This window comes from Pristiophorus japonicus, chromosome 15 (genome assembly GCF_044704955.1).
Source record: "Pristiophorus japonicus isolate sPriJap1 chromosome 15, sPriJap1.hap1, whole genome shotgun sequence".
Lineage (NCBI taxonomy): Eukaryota > Metazoa > Chordata > Chondrichthyes > Pristiophoridae > Pristiophorus > Pristiophorus japonicus.
The window spans coordinates 139,531,336-139,548,454 of record NC_091991.1 but is presented as its reverse complement, the minus strand read 5'-3'; the positions used below and the strand labels follow the sequence as shown (position 1 = coordinate 139,548,454).

The window sequence follows — 17,119 nt, the reverse complement described above, 5'->3', positions numbered from 1 at the left end:
GAGCACGGCCCCATTTCCAAATCAGTGTCATCTGCTTCAGGCACCTCCATCTGATTGTCCTGGAATTTGCTGAAACTAGGGTGGACACCATTATTCTAGCGCAGATGTTCCAGAAAATTATGGCGTGAGCGACTTGCGTCACTCAATAATTTCTTGGGACTTTTGCGCCGCTCTGCTTTGCCGTTACCTCTCGCCGAAAACAGATAGAAAGCGATTATCATAGCTCTGCCTTCATTGAAACCTCTGGCAATCACCATGTTGGCGCATATAAGCAATCCTTCACGCCGCTGCCACTTAAACTGAAAATGGATAGCGCTGGAGACTTGGCAGTAGCGTGATTTATGGAATCGTGTTTGAGAAAGCAAGCTGGTTTATTTCCCAGGGGTTGGCAGTCTTTGTGGAGCTCTGCACATGCCACGTACAATTCTTACCTATTGATCCAAATTAGCATGTAATTATCGGGAATCAATCTAAGCATTTACAAGCTGGATGTTTCCCCTGACCCATACAGAGCTGTTGACTTGGGACATAGCCTGGTGCTTTGCAAGAGATATTCATATCTACTAACCATGAATGCAAGCAAAACCCTGATCACAGACAGTTATTTTTATTACAGCGCCACTTAAAAGCTGCCCTTAAAGAGTCCGTGGCCTTTTGTTGCACGCCGACCTGAAATTAAAATGAGAAATAAATAAAATGAGAAATGTTTCTGCTGCACCTTCAGCGACGAGATCAATGCATTGGCCATTGACCGCGTTGCTTCTGATTTGTTGCTATGCTCGCTGCGATATTCCAATTAGTTCTCCAGAAAATGTTGGTCTAAATTCGCCACTGGAGGGCCGGGGCACACAATGATCTAACTTATGGCAATCATTGCCAAAGTCACCACTGCAGCAAACGTGTGCTCTCTGAACACTTGGGAAACGAACAATAAGGACGAGGAATTAAACTGAGGAGAATCAGTTTTATATGTGAAATGGGTGAAAGGCCCAAGTGGCGTCCATGGGCTATTTGTGTTTGTATTTCTCGTGTCCTAGTTTCTCATGTTTGAATTTTGTGGCCTATACGTTTGAAAATGATTGTTCTTAGAATTGTTGTCTCATTGATGGGTAAATCCTAAATGAGACCAAGCTCAGTTCATACCAACAACTTTAAAAAAAAATGCAAATTAATGGGAGTATTGATTTAAACTTTATATGTGCCCCCCTTTCTCATATTTAGTAGCCAATGAAGATAAAATGTTTGGATGGTTCCAATCCTAAAGTGAAGGTAAAATGTAAAAATGTCATGTTTTACAGGTATGCATATTCTAAGCCAGTGATTATCCGAGGAATCACACACAATGAGGTGAGTGACCTTTGAACTTGGCTGTTTTCTGTCCAAATGTAACTGAGTGAGAAGAAATCTTGCTGCATCTTGAAGTACTCAGTATAGTTCATGTTTGATAGAAGTGTGTGTTCAAAGCAAATAAGTGTTGGAGCATATATTCTGTACTATCACTTAGAATCATAAAATAATACAGCACAGATGGACGTCATTCAGCCCATCCTGCCTGTGCCTGCTCTTGGGTAAAGCTATCCCCATAGCCCTGCACATTTTTTCCTTTCAAGTATTTAGCCAATTTTCTTTTGAATGTTGCTATTGAATCAGGCATTGCATTCCTGATCACAACAACTCGCTTCTGGTTACTTTGCCAATTACCTTAAGTCTGTGTCCTCTGGTTAATGACCCTTCTGCCACTGGAAACAGCTTCTCCTTGCTTACTCTCTCGAAACCATGCTTGATTTTAAACACCTCTATCAAATTTCCTAACCTTCTCTGCTCTAAGGAGAACAACCCCAACTTCTCCAGTCTCTCTACATAACTGAAGTCCTTCATCGCTGGTACCATTCTAGTAAATCTCTTCTGCACCCACTCAAAGGCCTTGCCATCCTTCCTGAAGTGTGGTGCCTAGAATTGAAAACAGTACTCCAGCTGAGGCCTCATCAGTGTTTTGTAATGTACTTCTGGTACCTGGCCAGCCATATGGGGTGAAAATCCCTTCTTTTGGAACTGGATGATCTACTGGGCTTGAATAGCATTCTTTCAGTTCAGGGGGCTTTTTGGAGCCCATTCAAGCAATGCTCGTCCCGCTTTTATGTTAGTATCTAAAGTGGTATCTGGAGGGTATGAATTCCCAGCATTAAACTGCCATCTAATTCAGCATTGACTCAAAAATTCAGAGAGTTTGAGAAGTAGAAATGTCACACTAATAGCATAATTGATAAGTAATGGTTACCTCTCAGCATTAGGTTTTATATCGGTGTGGTCACCCTGTGCTGGTTAAGTGTACTATACAACTTGCTGTCGGATTCTGGCTTGTATATTGGGGATTTAAATAAAACAAATGGGCACATAATGACCACAACAATGCCATCCTACCCAGGCTGCACTCTCAAGAGACAAAAGAAACCGTATTTAAATAGCGCCAATATCACATCTCTTAAACATCCCAAAGCACTTCACATACTACAAAGTATTTTTGAAGTACAGTCACAGTTTTGTAAGTGAACATGGCAACCACTTTGTGTACAACAAGCTCCCACAAATGTCAATAAGATGATTGACCCGTTAAACTGTTCTTGGTGGTGTGGCTTGAGGGACAGATGTTGTCCTGGACATTCTATGGAATCTTTAACATCTACTAGAACTACTGGGATCAGAAGAAACGGGAGCAGCTCCCCATCCCTTCCCCCCTCCCCCCCCCCCCCCCCCCACTCCAGTGAAGACAATGCAATCTTGCAAGGTTGGTTTCTTGAAACACTAAAGACAGCTCTTTTTTTCTTGTGTTTTCAAGAAAATGGCCTCCAGTTTGTTTTCTGGGACTCCCTTCAAGATGCAGTCAAAGCCAGCCTAATACATCAGCCACTTGCTAACTGTTGCTGTGCTAAACAGAAACATATATAATTGTAGTCTGCTGTTGAGTGGATGCACAGTTGCACACTTAACACCAGGGCTGTAATTTAATCTCATGTTCAAGTTTTAATCTCGTACTCAAGCTTCTGTTATATGGTGCATGATGTAATTTGCTTTCATCTTTTAAATTATAGTCTTATTATTCACTCCCAAGCCAATCCATTATTCCACACATCATGTGGGGATGTCATTATTAAACCAACAGCAGTTATTAGTGTCAGATACCCCGACTGGAAACAGTGAAATGTCAAACCCTTTCTGAAAGCTGTACTGTGACCTGGCATTTTGTGTGTTTGTATTTTGCAGCAATTCCGGGCTCTCTGCTCAAAGCAAAATCTTATGCGGGAGTTTGGAAATCGGCTGGTGAGACTGAGCACAGCAAACACCTACTCCTATCAGAAAGGTACATATGCTTTAAGTACACACATTCCATATCCCTTTGTAGGCTAAATATAATTCTAACCTTGTGCCCTTACAGTTTCTCCAATGAATTAGTTCAATATATTTTGCTTGCATCTCCCTTTTTTGTATCTAGACGTTTTTGGCCCATCATGCTTGCATCAGCTGTTTGCTAAAGCAATCTAAAACTGATCCCACAGCCTCACTCCCTCCCCATAGACCTGTATATTGCTCTACTTCAAATATTTATCCATGTTTCCTTTGAAAGATACAATGGTCTCTTTTTTAAAAAAAACACAATGCTTTTGGTCATTTTTATGACCTTTATCTGCCTGCATTTTCAGGGAATTATGAATTTGAACTCCTAAGTGTCTCTTTATTCACACCCTTCAGCATTTTTTCCATTAAGTGCATACTCTCATTCCTTGTTTTTCCTTCCAAAATGTATTACCTCATTCTTTGGCAAACTCCCTACTTTTTTTGTGTTGTCAGCAAATTTTGATCTCGTGCTCCCTATGTCCAAATCTAAATCATATATGTATAAATATATGTGTACATTGAGATGCTTAATGCCTCTTTGTCCATAATCTGTACTGTGACGTATTTTTCTCTTCCTCCCCTTCCCCGCCAATTCCATACATCAATTCCTCTATGCAAGGTGTGAGCAAGTGACCTATTCACAGTTCCCTGCCAGTGTTCTGGAAGGTTCAAGAATAGTGTTGGTTGGCTCACTCTCCATTCAGTGTCCCGCTGGATGACCAGTCTTTCTCACTGTTACAATCATTGTGATAGTTTTTGTCAGTAGACCCTTGTTAATACACACCGTTTTCTCACTGAATTTATTGAAAGTGTATGTGCGAAACATCATGGCTAGAACAATATTTTGTTACCTCTCCAGGGGTCCATCACATTCTTGTCTGACCACTATAATATGTGGGCCTATTAGGACTCCATAAAGAGTGTTTCAGTCACCAGTGAGTCAAGGGGCTACTATGAATTAAATGTGAACCAAACCAGCACTATGCAATACTTGTTCTAGTATTTTCTTTTCTTAACTTCCTCCCCCCAAAATGTAAGTGTAAAACATTGTGGATCAATAGAGTATCTGCATTTGTCATGAAATTAAATATAAACACAAGCTCTCGCCCTCCCCACTCAAAGTGTCTGATAGACCTGCTTTATTTCCCAACTTTCATCCTGTCCTGAGCACAGAGCTTAGCTAATTGAAGCAGAGTGGGGGGAATGACGCCAAGTGCCCACCACTCAGGGTATGTACATTGGTTCTCCAGGTGAAGCAGTGCACTGTCCTCTCTAACTGTTCTTTCTCTGCTCTGGCATGTCTGTAACTAAATAGTTTCCCTTCTCTTCCTCACAGTTGATGTTCCTTTTAAAGAATATGTTGAGCACATGATGAAGCCTCAGTCTTTAGATTCTTTGGGTAGTGGTAAGTTTTTCTTTGATCATGTAACTCTGACTAAAACATTATTGATTCCAAAAGCCGTACCTTTATACACACTACGACCAAGTAGGATACAGAGGACATAACAGACAAAGAAAGAATAATAGGTCAACAGGAAGTTCCTGCACTTTGACTCAAGTCATATTTTGAAATGAATACATCACATCAGTTGCCAGTTCCAGAATTATCGTTCAAACTTGGGACATTAAGTGAATCAATAACACGTGTAAATGCAGATATTCTATTACAGGAAGGCAGTAATTGCATTGGAGAGGGTGCAAAGCAGATTTACTCCCGTTCCTTGCCAACCTCCGGGCCTCCCGCTCCTCGCCGACCTCCGGGCCTCCCGCTCCTCGCCGGCCTCCCGCTCCTCGCCAACCTCCGGGCCTCCCGCTCCTCGCCTACCTCCAGGCCTCCCGCTCCTCGCCGACCTCCGGGCCTCCCGCTCCTCGCCGGCCTCCCGCTCCTCGCCGACCTCCAGGCCTCCCGCTCCTCGCCGACCTCCAGGCCTCCCGCTCCTCGCCGACCTCCAGGCCTCCCGCTCCTCGCCGACCTCCAGGCCTCCCGCTCCTCGCCGACCTCCAGGACTCCCGCTCCTCGCCGACCTCCAGGCCTCCCGCTCCTCGCCGACCTCCGGGCCTCCCGCTCCTCGCCGACCTCCGGGCCTCCCGCTCCTCGCCGACCTCCCGCTCCTCGCCGACCTCCGGGCCTCCCGCTCCTCGCCGGCCTCCGGGCCTCCCGCTCCTCGCCGACCTCCGGGCCTCCCGCTCCTCGCCGACCTCCGGGCCTCCCGCTCCTCGCCGACCTCCGGGCCTCCCGCTCCTCGCCGGCCTCCGGGCCTCCCGCTCCTCGCCGACCTCCGGGCCTCCCGCTCCTCGCCGACCTCCGGGCCTCCCGCTCCTCGCCGACCTCCGGGCCTCCCGCTCCTCGCCGGCCTCCCGCTCCTCGCCGACCTCCGGGCCTCCCGCTCCTCGCCGACCTCCCGCTCCTCGCCGGCCTCCGGGCCTCCCGCTCCTCGCTGACCTCCGAGCCTCCCGCTCCTCGCCGACCTCCGGGCCTCCCGCTCCTCGCCGGCCTCCCGCTCCTCGCCGACCTCCCGCTCCTCGCCGACCTCCAGGCCTCCCGCTCCTCGCCGACCTCCGGGCCTCCCGCTCCTCGCCGACCTCCGAGCCTCCCGCTCCTCGCCGACCTCCAGGCCTCCCGCTCCTCGCCGACCTCCGGGCCTCCCGCTCCTCGCCGACCTCCGGGCCTCCCGCTCCTCGCCGACCTCCGGGCCTCCCGCTCCTCGCCGGCCTCCCGCTCCTCGCCGGCCTCCCGCTCCTCGCCGACCTCCGGGCCTCCCGCTCCTCGCCGACCTCCGGGCCTCCCGCTCCTCGCCGGCCTCCCGCTCCTCGCCAACCTCCGGGCCTCCCGCTCCTCGCCGGCCTCCCGCTCCTCGCCGACCTCCAGGCCTCCCGCTCCTCGCCGACCTCCAGGCCTCCCGCTCCTCGCCGACCTCCGGGCCTCCCGCTCCTCGCCGACCTCCGGGCCTCCCGCTCCTCGCCGACCTCCGGGCCTCCCGCTGCCGAGTGCGTTACGCCCTGCGCCCCTGATTTCAGATTCGGCTCCAAACTGCGTTTCCAACCTCTGCCCGCTCTCAGCCCTCGTCCGGGCAGGTATGATTGACTGGTTGATTGATAAGTATCTCTCTTTCACTTTTATAACAGATAAGTCTAATTAGAGGGATGGCAGGGCAGCTCAGTCCTGTAGAGTGCACATCCTGCGGCATGTGGAAAGTCCTGGACGCTTCGCGCAGCCTAGACAGCCATGTGTGCAGGAGGTGTCTCCAGCTCCGCGTTTCAGAGCTTGAGCAGCAGCTGGAGTCACTACGGTGCATCCGCGAGGCTGAGAGCTACGTGGATAGCACATTTCAGGATGTGGTCACCCGCAGCTTAAAAGCATGCAGGCAGAGGGGAAGTGGGTGACCACCAGATGGAGGAAGAATGCGAGGCAGGTAGTGCAGGAGTTTGTTGTCGTCTTTCCCCCCCACCCCCAAATCCTTCTCGCTTTCCAACCGATATTCTCTTCTGAGCACCGGTGAGGGTGATGGTGCCTCTGGGGAGTGCAACCAAAGCCAAGTCCAAGGCACCATGGGTCAGTCAACTGGACAGGGGGGAGGGACAAAGAACAAAAGAGCTTTAGTGGTAGAGGATTCAATAGTTAGGGGAGTAGAGAGACGTTTCTGCAGCCGTTGACGTGACTCCAGGATGGTGTGGTGCCTCCCTGGTGCCAGGGTCAAGGATGTCACAGAGCGGATGCAGGGCATTCTGGGGGGAGAGGGTAAACAACCACCGGTCATGATCCATAACGAGACCAATGATATAGGTAGAAAGTGGGATGAGGTCCTGCAGGCAGAATTTAGGGAGCTAGGAGAAAAATTAAAGGGTTGAAACTGAAAGGTGGTAATCTCCGGGTTACTACCGGTGACACGTGCTAATGAGTACAAGAATAGAAGGACAGAGAGGATGAATGCGTGGCTGGAGAGTTTGTGCAGGTGGGAAGACTTTAAATTCCTGAGGCATTGGGATGGCTTCTGGGGGAGATGGGACGGGTTGCACCTCAACAGCGCTGGGACCAATATCCTCGCGGGGAGTTTTGCGAGTGCTGTTGGGGAGAGTTTAAACTAGCTTGGCAGGGGGATGGGAACCTGAGAACAAATTCAATAGGGAAGGAAGTAAAGCTGAAATTGGATAGCAAGAATGTAGAAAGTGAATCTGCAAGACAGAGGAAACAAGGGTTAGTAAGTAGTAATCAAAGAGGTCTTCCTGTGCTAAATGGTATATACTTCAATGTAAGGAGTATGGCGAATAAGGCGGATGAGCTGAGAGCACAGGTAGACACTTGGGAGTATGACATTATAGCCATTACAGAGACATGGCTGGAAGAGGGGCAGGTTTGTCAGCTCAATATTCCTGGACAGAGAGGGGGTAAAAAGGCGGGGGGTGGGGCTGTCGCAGTATTGATTAAAGAAACTATTACAGCTGTGAGGAGGGATCATCAAATGAGGCCATATGGGTCGAATTGAAAAATAAAAAAACGGCAATCACACTGCTGGGCGTGTATTATAGACCTCCAAACAGTGGAAGGGAGATAGAAGAGTAAATATGTAGGCAAATTTCTGTTAAGTCCAAAAACCATAGGGCAGTAATAGTAGGGGATTTCAACTATGCTAATATTGATTCGGACAAATATAGTGTGAAAGGTACAGAGGGTGCAGAATTCCTAAAATGCATTCAAGAGAACTTTTTTAGTCAGTATGTAACAAGTCTAACACGGGAGGGGGCGGTTCTGGATTTAGTTTTGGGGACTGAGGTTGGGCAGGTGGAAGGGGTATCAGTGGGAGAGCACTTGGGTGCCAGTGACCATAATTCAGTCAGATTCAAGGTAGTTCTGGATAAGGACAAGGATAGACAAGGAATAAAAGTCCCAAATTGGGGAAAAGCTAACTTGGCTAAGTTGAGAAGTGATTTGACCACAGTGGACTGGAAACAGCTACTTGAAGGTAAATTAGTGTCGGAACAATGGGAGGCATTCAAGATTTGAATATAGGGAGTATGATTAAAAAGTTTACAGATGACACTAAAATTGGCTGCGTGGTTGATAATGAAGAGGAAACTCATGGACTGCATGAGGATATCAATCTACTGGTCAGGTGGGCAGAACAGTGTCAAATGGAATTTAATTTGGAGGAGTGTGAGGTAATGCATTTGGAGAGGGCTAATAAGGGTATATACATTAAGTGTTGATGAACAAAGGGACCTTGGAGTGCTTGTCCACAGATGCCTGAAAGTAGCAGGCCAGGTGGATACGGTAGTTAAGGCATATGGAATGCTTGCCTTTATTGGCCGAGGCATAGGATACAAGGGGGCCGAACTTGAAGGCCAAGTCCCACCCAAAAGGCCGCCGAGAGACTGGGCGGGAAATTGATGAAAAATAATTTAAATGTTGGGCAGGCGGCAAATGAGCGACGTACGCCATCAAACTGGGCTGGAGTGGGCGGCAGCTCCCAATCTCGGTGGCAAAGGCTCTTGCGGCCAAAGTGCCGCCAAGGATGGACTCGGGGCCCACGGAGGGTCGAAAACGTTCAAATAAAAATGATTGGAATTTTTTTTTTTTAATTACCCGGATGACCTTCAGGGGAACCCATTAAGGTAAGTCGCTATGAAAAAAAATTTATTAAAAAGTTCACTAACCTTTTTTTTCAGTTTTGTAAACTTACCTTGGGGGTTAGACCACCCTCCTCGCGCCGACTCCCACCCGCACCAATCTGGCATCTCGGCGGGCGGTAGATCACTTGCGCCACTTGACCGTCCGCTGACGTCAGTGGGCAGTTCTCCCCTCCCACCCGCTCCAGGCCCAAGTGTAAACTGGCACTGGGCACAAGCCGGAGGGGAATGTCGGCGGATCTCGGCGGCTGGGCGGTAAGGCCATCAATTTCGGCCCAAGAGCAGGGAAGTTATGCTTAAATTGTATAATACACTGGTTAGGCCACAGCTGCAATACTGCATGCAGTTCTGGTCGCCAGAAGGACATGATTGCATTGGAGAGGGTGCAGAGGAGATTTATGAGGATGCTGCATGGAATGGAGAATCTTAGCTATGAGGACAGAATGAATAGGTTGGGTTTGTTCTCCTTGGAACAGAGGAGGCTGAGGGGAGACCTCATTGAGGTGTATAAAATTTTGAGGGGCCTGGATTTAGTGGATAGTAAGGGCCTATTTCCCTTGGTGGAGGGGTCATTTATGAGGGGGCATAGGTTTAAGGTGGTTGGTGGAAGGTATAGAGGGGATTTGAGGGGAAGCTTCTTCATGCAGAGGGTTGTGGAGGTCTGGAATTCACTGCCTGGAAAGATGGTAAAGGCAGAAACCCTCACCATGTTTAAAAGGTGGTTGGATGGGCACTTGAAGTGCCGTAACCTGCAGGGTTATGGACCTCGAGCTGGTAAGTGGGATTAGACTGGATAACCTCTTGTTGGCTGGCATAGATACGGTGGTAATTACTGCAGGGAATCAAATATGGCCAGGGTAATCTCCTGGACTAGTTTAGATTGCCTGGATGAGTTGGAGAGGAATTTTCACAGATTTTTTTTCCCCAATTGGCCTGTGTTTTTATCTTTTTTTTGCCTCTCCCAGGAGATTGCATGGCTCCGGCTGGGGTGGAGTGTAAAATGTTGCGATACATGTGATATCGCAGTTATGTGAGGGGGACTGGTTGGGCCGGATGCTCTTTACCTGTCTGCCATTGTTCATTGTTCATGGGTTTATATGTAACCTTCAGGGCTGCTGACCAAGGGCCGTGTGGCTCTTTGTCGGTCGGCGCGGACACGATGGGCCAAAATGGCCTCCTTCCACGCTGTAAATTTCTATGTTTCTAAAAGAGAGTTCACATCTGATACCATAACAACTTGCCTCACAACTCACTTTTAACAAGAATCATTTCAAATGAAGATGTAACGTATATTTTTGTATCACAATGGGCCATGCATAACTCGTCGTCTGGTTATCTGCCTCCGAGCCTCCATCAATACCACTCTGCTCTGATCAGCAGGAGAGCAGCCTGAGCTTATTCTTGCGTCTGTGGGGAGGCACTTGCGTTCCCCGAGGCAATGTGGCCAAGATCAAAAACTTATTGGCACGGGGGAACTGGAGCTGCATGCCACCAGTATTGTGTTACATCAGATAGGTCTCCAGCACACCGCACCGCCTACTAAAGACGAGCATAGTGTTGACTAAACTATAAGCGTGTTTCCCACGAATCCACTTATCATAAGTCACTGAGCTGAACGTACAGTTACAGTGGGGCAGCTGTAAGTCTGGTGATCGAGGCCTGCCTTCACGAACTGTTTAAATGGTATTTGTGATGTTTCCTGATTGAACAGATACATTCTACTTCTTTGGAGATAACAATTTCACAGAGTGGGACTCGCTCTTCAGAACATACATCCAGCCTCCATACCAGCTACCTGGGGCCAGAGGAGCTTACAGCTTTGGGATAGCAGGTTAGTCCACAGCTTCTGAACTGTTGGTTCTGAACAAGATAAACCCATTAACGATAGATCATTTTTATGCCATGTGTAATATTGCATATGTTCAAGCCAAAAAATAAAACACTTTTTAATGTCGTGGCCAGAACACATGGATGTGGCAAGCAGAGAATGACTTGGATGGAGTAGTAAATCTGGATATAATTTATAAAGGACTGACTTCAAACTGATTCAAGTATGAAACTAACTTTTTCTTGAGAAGGCCACAGGTCCAACATGAAAGGGAGCAGCAAGGCTGCGAGATTCAAGTTGGCAGGAATGGGTGCAGCAAAGCCCTGGGGATCAAACCAATGGTGAAGAAGTGAGCCCAAAGCCACTTGATCAGAGCCAATTGTGGGAGCAAGAACAGTGAGACCACTGAGTCTGAGCCATTGGACACAGGAAGACTGAGGCCTGGGCTGGTAATAGGAGCAGTAAAGCAGCAAGGCTGATAATATTAGAAAAGAGGTTCAAATATGAAATTTTAAAATTTAAAATGAAGCAGCTTACAGAAAGCAAAGCTGGGAGCACGTATCCAACAATGGAACATGAATTGAAGCAGGGATGTTCACAAGATTGGACCATCTCAATAATCAATAGATATAATTCAGTCTTTTGCTAATCTCGAGAGATCAGGAGTGGCCAATGACCACGTAGCTGATTACAAGAGGCAATGCTACAAGGACTGGTTGAAACAAGAACCGAATGGCCTACCAGACAGTTCCAGCCTGCTTTAACCTCTGGTACAGGTTGAACTTCAACCTCGATCTGGAACCTTCAGGACCTGGCCTGTTCTGGATAAGGAATTTTTCTGGACGAGAGGTGGTCATGTTACAGGTACTGAGCAAGGGGATATCAGGGCTCGCTGGCTTGGGGCTGGGAATGTGGCAGAGAGATCATGGGGGGGGTGAAGGGGGCAGTAGATCACGGGGTCAGGCCAGCGATTGCGGCAATCGGCAGCGAGGAAGGACTTCAATTTGTTCATGTCGGAGTTCTGCGCATGCGCCACCTGGTGGGCGGGAATGGTTCTGGATGAAGGGTGGTTCTGGATAAGGGAGGTTCAACCTGTAGTAGTCTTGTCTGGGATACCACATATCTGGAAGGCCAATCTTTGCTATGTAAAATTTTGGAATCCCTACTAAAGGAGAAAATAGAACATCTAGAAAACAAAAATATAATAATGAATAGGCAGCATGGATTTCAAAAGGGAGAGTCTTCCTTGACCAACCTCATTCAATTTTTTGAAGAGGTAACAGAGAGTAGACAAGCACACTGCAGTAGATGCAATTTATCTAGATTTTCAAAAGGCTTTTGATAAGGTACCACATAATAAACTAATGAATACGGTCAGAGAATGAGTCGTTGGGACAAGTAGCAGAATGGATAGCTAGCTGGCTTTAAGACAGAAAGCAGAGAATAGGGGTAAAGGTAGCTATTCACAGTGGCAGAAGGTGAGAAGTGGTATTCCACAAGAATCACTGCTGGGGCCACTGTTGTTCACAATTTATATTAACAATTTAGACTTTGGAATCAAAAACACAATTTCTAAATTTGCAGATGACACCAAATTGAGGGGGGATAGTCAATACAGAGGAGGACTGCAACAAATTACAGGAGGAGATTAATAATCTTGCAGAATGGACATATAATTGGCAAATTATAACATTTTCAACACAGATAAATGTAAGGTATTACATTTTGGTAGGAAGAATATGGAGGTCACACTACTTGGCGAGTGAGAGTCTGATGGGGTAGAGGAGCAAAGTGACTGGAGTACAAATACATAAATCACTAAAAGTAGCAACACAGGTTAACTAGGCCATAAAAAAGCAAAGCAAGCACTAGGGTTTATTTCTAGAGGACTAGAATTGAAAAGTAGTGAAGTTATGCTAAACTTGTATCGAGCCTTAGTTAGACCACACTTGGAGTACTGCGTACAATTCTGGTCGTCATATTATAAAAACGATATAGAGGCATTGGAGAGGGCGCAGAGAAGATACACAAGGATGATACCAGAAATGCGAGGGTTTACTTATTGGGAAAGGATGAACAGGCTGGGTCTCTTTTCTCTTGAACAGAGAAGACTGAGGGGTGACCTAATAGAGATCTTTAAAATTATGAAAAGTTTTGATAGAGTAGATACAGAAAGGGTGTTTTCACTTGTGGGAAGAGCATAATTAGAGACCATCAATATAAGATAGTCACCAAGAAATCAAATAGCGAATTCAGAAGAAGCTCCATTACCCAGAGTGGGGAGAATGTGGAACTCGCTACTACAGGAATTGGTTGAAACGATTGAGAGGAGGCTCGATTGGAGCATAAACACCAGCATGGACTGGTTGAGCTGAATGGCCTGTTTCTGTGTAGTGGAGACTCAATACCTCCAGAAAGGGAGGATGGGAAAATCAAGGGGTTGTATTCCCTCTGGCTGCTCTTGCTCAAATGCTGGCTGGTTTCAGAGAGTTGCAGGTAGAAAGTTGCTTGTCTGCACGCAAGTGGTATGTGGAAACCAGGGAGTCACTGGGAGAAATTAATAAAGAGGGCGTATCTTCATGACAAAAAACGTGGTGAGGCTTTAATCTGGGAGAGGCCTCATTATTTGTGAAAATTATTTGCTATGCCAATCCTAGCCTCTATTAAAGCACTGATTTAATCCTGGGAGTGGGGGGATCTTCATTTTCAGTAATATTCTGCTGTTTCAAACAAGCATATCCATAAAGGGTATGAAGAAAGCATGTTAAAATCTATGTTATCGGGGTCAGCACACATGGACTTGTTGATGAATTTGTTCTCATTCTCTTGATTGTATATAATTTGGAATGGAATGAAGAAGAAATTAAAAAGTGTTTTTTGGGGTTGGGGATTGGCTTTCAGATGCAGGTACAGGAGTGCCATTCCACTGGCACGGAGCAGGATATTCCGAAGTTATATACGGACGAAAGGTGAGAATTTCAAGTCCTCAATGGAATTCAGTACCTGCAGAAGCAGAATCGTTGTAAACATTATTAGAAATAGAATCATGCAGCACAGAAAGCGGTCATTCGACCCATCATGCTTATGCCGGCTCTTTGAAAGAGCTATCAAATTAGGTCTCACTCTTTCCCCATAGCCCAGCAAATTTTTCCTTTTTAAGTATATATCCAATTATCTTTTGAAAAGTTACTATTAAATCTGCTTCCACCACCCTTTCAGCCAGTACCTTTCAAACTGTCATAACTCGTTAGGAAGACAGGTGACAGATGCAACTTATTACGGAGAAGTGTAAGATGATGCATTTTAAGAGGATAAACAAGGATTGGGAGCATACACTCAATGGAAAGATGCTGAAGGGTGTGAAAGAACAGAATGACCTAGGAGTTCAAATGTATAATTTCTTAAAAGTGCCTGTGCAGGTATGTGCACCATAAAAAAGGCTAATAGCATTTGGGTTTTACATATAGAGTACAAGAGCAAAGAGGCTATGATAAATATGTACAAGGCAATGGTTAGGCCACAGTTTGGAGAACTGTATGCAGTTTTGTGTACCCCATAAAAGAAAGGACATTAAAGTCACAGAGAGTGTACAGCATAGTTTCAACAGGATGATATCCTGGACTGGAGAATTTTGACTATGAGGAAAGATTGGAGATGCTGAGTCTGTTTTCTTTGGAACAAAGGAGGCTGAGGGGGGACCTGATTGAAGTGTATAAAATTCAGGGGCCTGGATAAAGTGGATAGGAAGGACCTGTTTCCCTTGAGATCAACAACCAGGGGGCATAGATTTAAAGTAATTGGGGGGAGGTTTAGAGGAGATACGAGGGGAAATTTCTTCACCCAGAAGGTGGTGGGGATCTGGAACTCACTGCCTGAAAGGGTGGTAAAGGCAGAAAGCCTCACCACATTTAAAAAATACTTGGATGTGCACTTAAAGTGCCGTAACCTACAGGGCAATGGACTATAGCTGGAAAGTGAGATTAGGCTGGATAGCTCTTGGTCGGCTGGCGTGGACACAATGGGCTGAAATGGCCTCCTTCCGTGCTGTAAATTTCTATGATTCTATGATATCAAGGTTGAAAATCTGTAGTAATGAGATGAGCCTCAAGATACTTAAAATGTTTCCACTAGAGCAGAGGATTTAACAATTATGAAGGGTTTTGATGGACTGAATGGGGAAAGACCATTTATTCTGGTTGGGGAGATGGTGACAAGGAGTCACCAGTTTAAAAAGTAGAGGTTAGGAGAAATTTCCTTGCGCACAGAGTTGTCTGAGGATGGAATGCTTTGCTACAGGGAACACTGGAGGCAGAGACAACTGCAGCTTTTAGATAAACATGGCCTGCTGATCATAAACTGCAATGTTGGTGTTTCTGAGGCTCACACATTGGCCGGAATCGTCCCAGCCCTGCGAGTGCAGGTTTGGAGGCGGGCCCCCTGTCAAAATGGCCCTGATTGACAGAGGAGCGGAAGTCCGTTCTGATCAGACTTCCGTGTCAGTTTCTCAACTGTTGGCTCTGCGTGCGGATCGCAGACTCGACACCAGGCGGCGACCAGTCAATTAAGAAGCTTAAGAGGTCATTTAAAGGTATTTAAAAGGATTTTATTCAGATCTTAATTATTTTATCAAGTTTTCAACGAGTTTCCCGTCTCTTGGGTTTCATGCCAGGTAAGTGTGTTGGGTTCTCAGTGACTCTCCATTGCTTTGGCTAGTTGACAGCTGCTGTAGTAGTATAAAAGCTACCATTTCACAGCTGTTCACTTTCCAATGTCAGAAGCTGAAGCCTTCAGGATTTGGAAGAAACTTTTGAGCTATATGCAGCTTGGAAGTGTTTGCAGTGAACTCTCTATTCACTATCACCTCCTTGGAGAAACCTCTCACCATTGACCGATCGCTTCTGTCATCTCAACCTCACCTGCCATCTAATCCAGCAGCAACGGTGCCCTTGAAAAAATCTCACCTTGGTCCTCAGAATCCCACCACAATCAGCCCTAACACCAACATCACTAAACACACCAGCATCACCAACCTTCTCCGCAATCACCTGCTGCTGCACAGGACATAGGGCATCAGCACCTGACCACATTGCTGCCCAGGAGGCCAGGGACGGCCTCACCATGGCCACATTTACTTAACTTGACTCTGTACACGCTGGCTGCCACATGATGCGCCAGGTTGGCACCACCCCACACCAGCTCCATAAAGCATCTCTGCAGTGTCCAAGCCATTCCTTTCACACTCATCACCATTGTGCAAGATACTCCTATATCTGACCATTCACTACAACTCACTAAGCCACTTCCAAAGGTGCACACAAATCTGTTCAAGAACACAAAGTGTTCAAAGTAAAGATTTCAGTGTTTGACAACACATTAGCAGAAACTGTACTGAACATTGGCTTAAACACCCAAATGCCTACTCTTGTGTGTTGTTAGTTAGTATGATTGGACAAGGATGAAAGGGGCTAGTGAGATGAGGAAGTGATAATGTAGATAAAGAGGGATGGGTGGAGGTGCAAGGTCAGTTGGTGTGAGTACGGATTTGCAGGAGTAGGGTAGGGAATGCAGAGTGATGGGGATGTGATGCGTGGCACAGCAGGATGAGGTTGAGTGTGGCTTTGCAGTAACGTTTTGTGATCTACTGAGATTATTGAAATGTTTGCATCACTGCAGCCAGGTCCTTCTGACTACATCCCTGCTTGTGCCCTCCTGTGCAATGTGTAACCGAGCTAAGTTGGTGTACTGGGAAGGTATCTTCTGTTCATTGGAAGGGAAGAGAACCTCCCTGCGTGCTGCCACTCCCTCCATAAACATCTGGAGGAAGTCATGGGAGAGCCTGGGCGCAGTTGTACACCTTTGTGCAGTGCTTATCAGTGTTTGCAGCACCTCATTCCTGTACAACGCTTGACAGAAGTGTCAAAAAAAAAGTTGGCCACGGTGCCTTTAAGGAAACGTCATCAGACTGGCTTCCTGTTAATAGGCCGGAAACTCACAGGGCGGGCTTAACAAGCTCCATCAACAGAAGATTGTGTTTAGAGGGCAGGACGGAGCCGAGAATGCGTTCCCCATACGCCACCAATGCCAGCTGGACCTCTCTCGCCACTGTTGGCGAAATCGCGGCCAATTGTATCTCAGCGTCTGCTCCCAGCATTCCTTATTACTTATTCAGGTTTGTCACCTTTATTGGGAGGCAGTTGGCCAATGGGCTAATGAGACAGTCGTCTTGTATTGATCAGTTTTTGTGATAAGCTAGTAGATTATTAAATAAACACT

General features: G+C 46.8%; 1 protein-coding gene across 5 annotated transcripts in view; it reads left to right on the top strand.

The window, feature by feature from the left end:
- The window catches only part of jmjd8 (jumonji domain containing 8), a 29,212-nt gene that overhangs the window by 8,445 nt on the left and 3,648 nt on the right, over positions 1-17,119 (top strand). For all 5 annotated transcript variants that reach the window (XM_070856748.1, XM_070856745.1, XM_070856747.1 and 2 more), the window contains 5 exons: positions 1,299-1,347; positions 3,262-3,358; positions 4,730-4,798; positions 10,730-10,849; positions 13,748-13,815. In XM_070856748.1, the coding sequence (XP_070712849.1) occupies positions 1,299-1,347; positions 3,262-3,358; positions 4,730-4,798; positions 10,730-10,849; positions 13,748-13,815 (403 nt within the window). The remainder of the gene's footprint in view (positions 1-1,298; positions 1,348-3,261; positions 3,359-4,729; positions 4,799-10,729; positions 10,850-13,747; positions 13,816-17,119) is intronic.